General features: G+C 44.7%; 1 protein-coding gene across 2 annotated transcripts in view; it reads left to right on the forward strand.

The window, feature by feature from the left end:
• The first annotated feature begins 223 nt into the window (after positions 1–223).
• The window catches only part of LOC101848411 (solute carrier family 25 member 52), a 3,597-nt gene continuing 1,288 nt past the window's right edge, over positions 224–2,532 (forward strand). The window contains exons 1-2 of one of the 2 annotated variants that reach the window (XM_005113326.3): positions 224–291; positions 854–2,111. In XM_005113326.3, coding sequence (XP_005113383.1) covers positions 1,017–2,111 — 1,095 coding nt within the window. In that variant the 5' untranslated portion in view covers positions 224–291; positions 854–1,016. The remainder of the gene's footprint in view (positions 292–853; positions 2,112–2,532) is intronic. The other variant, XM_035973726.1, reaches the window with a different exon arrangement.

Below are 2,532 nucleotides of genomic sequence, written 5' to 3' on the forward strand. Positions count from 1 at the left end.
GGAGGGGGAGAAGGGGCGTTCCTAAGAAAGATGACAAAAGATTATATTGGGGAAAGGAGGGGGGGGGTCTTTGGCCGAATTTTAGCTGACGTCATTTTGTGAACGATCCCTTTGATCTACATCTGTATTGAAATATTTGAAAACCCGTGAAACTTGCCCCACCTATTGGTGCACGGAGTCATTCCACCAAGCACCGAAGTCAAAGGTCAGAGTTGAAAGTTGACATAAAGTGTTTTCAAGATGTCGGTCAACCTGCGGAGGTCGGAACAGAAATAGGGCCTATGTTGAATGGTAACTTAACCTAACAAACCTCTAATTGTACGTTCAGAACTCACTAATACCAAGTCAGAGGGGATGATGATGCACTTACACGAGTAGAAGGAATAAGATGGATCCCATGCATTCTACCTTTACACTTTACGGTACCCTCTATGCGAGGTCTACCCACACTACATCTAGATCTAGATTTAGATCAAGAATATCTAGATCTAGATCTAGATCTAGATCTAGATCTAGAAAATCTAGTCTCTAGAATCTAGATCTACAAAATCTAGATCTAGATAATCTAGATCTAGATCTAGATTTAGATCTAGATTTAGATAGATTCTAGACAGATTCTAGATTCTAATTCTAAATCTAGTGATAGTGTAGTGTAGATATAAGATAGGCTTGATTATTTGATAGTGATAGATAGATGTTGTAGAATAAACACAAACATTCATTCTAGATCTAGATCTAGATTCTAGATCTAGATTAGATCTAGAGTCTAGAAGATCTAGATTAGTTATAGATTCTAGGCCTACATTCATAATATTAATCATAACCACCTTTTTTCCTTTCTTTCTTCTTGTAGGTGCTGTGTGGAACATAGTCGGATGAGAATTGGAAACTTGTAGACATTAGACCTGAACGTTCAAGCCAGTGAAGACGACCAAATAAAGAAGCTGAACATCTTTGTATAATCAGGATTTCTTGGACTTTTAGAAATTCTAAAATAGTGAGAAAAAGGTAAAAGAATGTTGGATGGTTCACAAGAATCAAAATTTCTTCCGGACATCCACAGCCCACCAGGTGTGAAGGCAGAGTCTCAGTATTTCATGAAGCCTTTGTTACCTCTTTTGGCTTTAGCTGCGGTTGACCCAGTTTCAGCGTCAGAGTTGGAAACAGAATTCATGAACAGTCACGGCTGCTCAAAACAGCACCAGGCAGCCACCAATGGTGGCCTTCACCTTGTGTTTCCTTCTGTTTCTGCCAGCTCAGAATCTCCAGAGACTTCGCAGTTTCCTGTGATTGGACGGTTTGCCCCGGCGCCAACGCGAGGTTCTTCGTCTTCTGTATCGGCATCGGTTGTGCCCTCCCCTCTGGTGCCGTCCTCATCTTCCTCGCCTACCTCTCCAGTGGTGCCTCAAGGGACCAGCACATCCGGCTCATCCAGCACGTCCGGCTCATCCCTCGCCCGGCCTTTCCCTGCAGAGCTAACGCCAACGGCAGAAAAAGCAAGTGTGACGTACGCACCACATCAAAGTGATCTTGGTCGGTTACGGAACTTACGCTATGGCATCCAGCGGGAAGGCGAGTTCGTATGCGGCTGGGGTGCAGCATTCATCAACATCTGCGTCACTTTCCCCATGAATAAAGCAATTTTTCGACAGCAGCTGCATAATATTTCGGGCATCAGGGCTTTCCGGCAGTTGTCGAGAGATGGTGTCCGCTACCTATACCGTGGCTTGCTGCCACCGCTCTTTCAAAAAACGATGTCTCTGTCGATTATGTTCGGCGCCTACTACCGGTGTCAGGATGGTCTGCGGTGGTACTTGCCGTCGCTCCACGTGAAAGTGAACCATACCATGGCGGCACTGATGGCTGGCACAATGGAGGCCATGTTCACGCCGTTTGAGAGGATACAGACTCTGATGCAGACCTCGGCGTATCACAGCAAGTTCTCCAACACGTTCGACGCCTTCTGGAGACTGGGCAGCTACGGCCTGAGCGAGTACTACCGAGGCTTCAGCCTCATCGTTATGCGGAACGGGCCCAGCAACGTCTGCTTTTTCTTGGGGAGAGAATATCTGCAGACGTGTGGCCCTCAGAACTTGACCGGGGGAAAGAAGGTCAGTAGCACAATCAGTTTCTCTAGTTTCAGACAAGAAATTTTTCAAATGTGACAAAACTGTTGAGTGTGCTTACTTGGAACACAGTGAATCCAAAAACAGTGGTAAACCAGAAGAAAATGGAAGCCCTAATCTTTGTCTTCACTATTTCAGCCATCTTTCTACACCAAAAACCCCAGCGGCCTGGCAGGTGCAAGCAGACTCCGCTGTATTTACTTGCTTCTCTCCACAGATGGTCAAAGATTTTGTCGGCGGAGCTTAATTTTGTCAATTGAATGTGTTTTCTTTTGGTCAAAGGTTTTGTCAGCTAAATGTGTTTTCTTTTGGTCAAAGTCAAAGGTTTTGTCAGCTAAATGTGTTTTCTTTTGGTCAAAGTCAAAGGTTTTGTCAGCTAAATGTGTTTTCTTTTGGTCAAAGTCAA

The sequence above is a fragment of the Aplysia californica genome, unplaced genomic scaffold (genome assembly GCF_000002075.1).
Source record: "Aplysia californica isolate F4 #8 unplaced genomic scaffold, AplCal3.0 scaffold01969, whole genome shotgun sequence".
NCBI lineage: Eukaryota > Metazoa > Mollusca > Gastropoda > Aplysiida > Aplysiidae > Aplysia > Aplysia californica.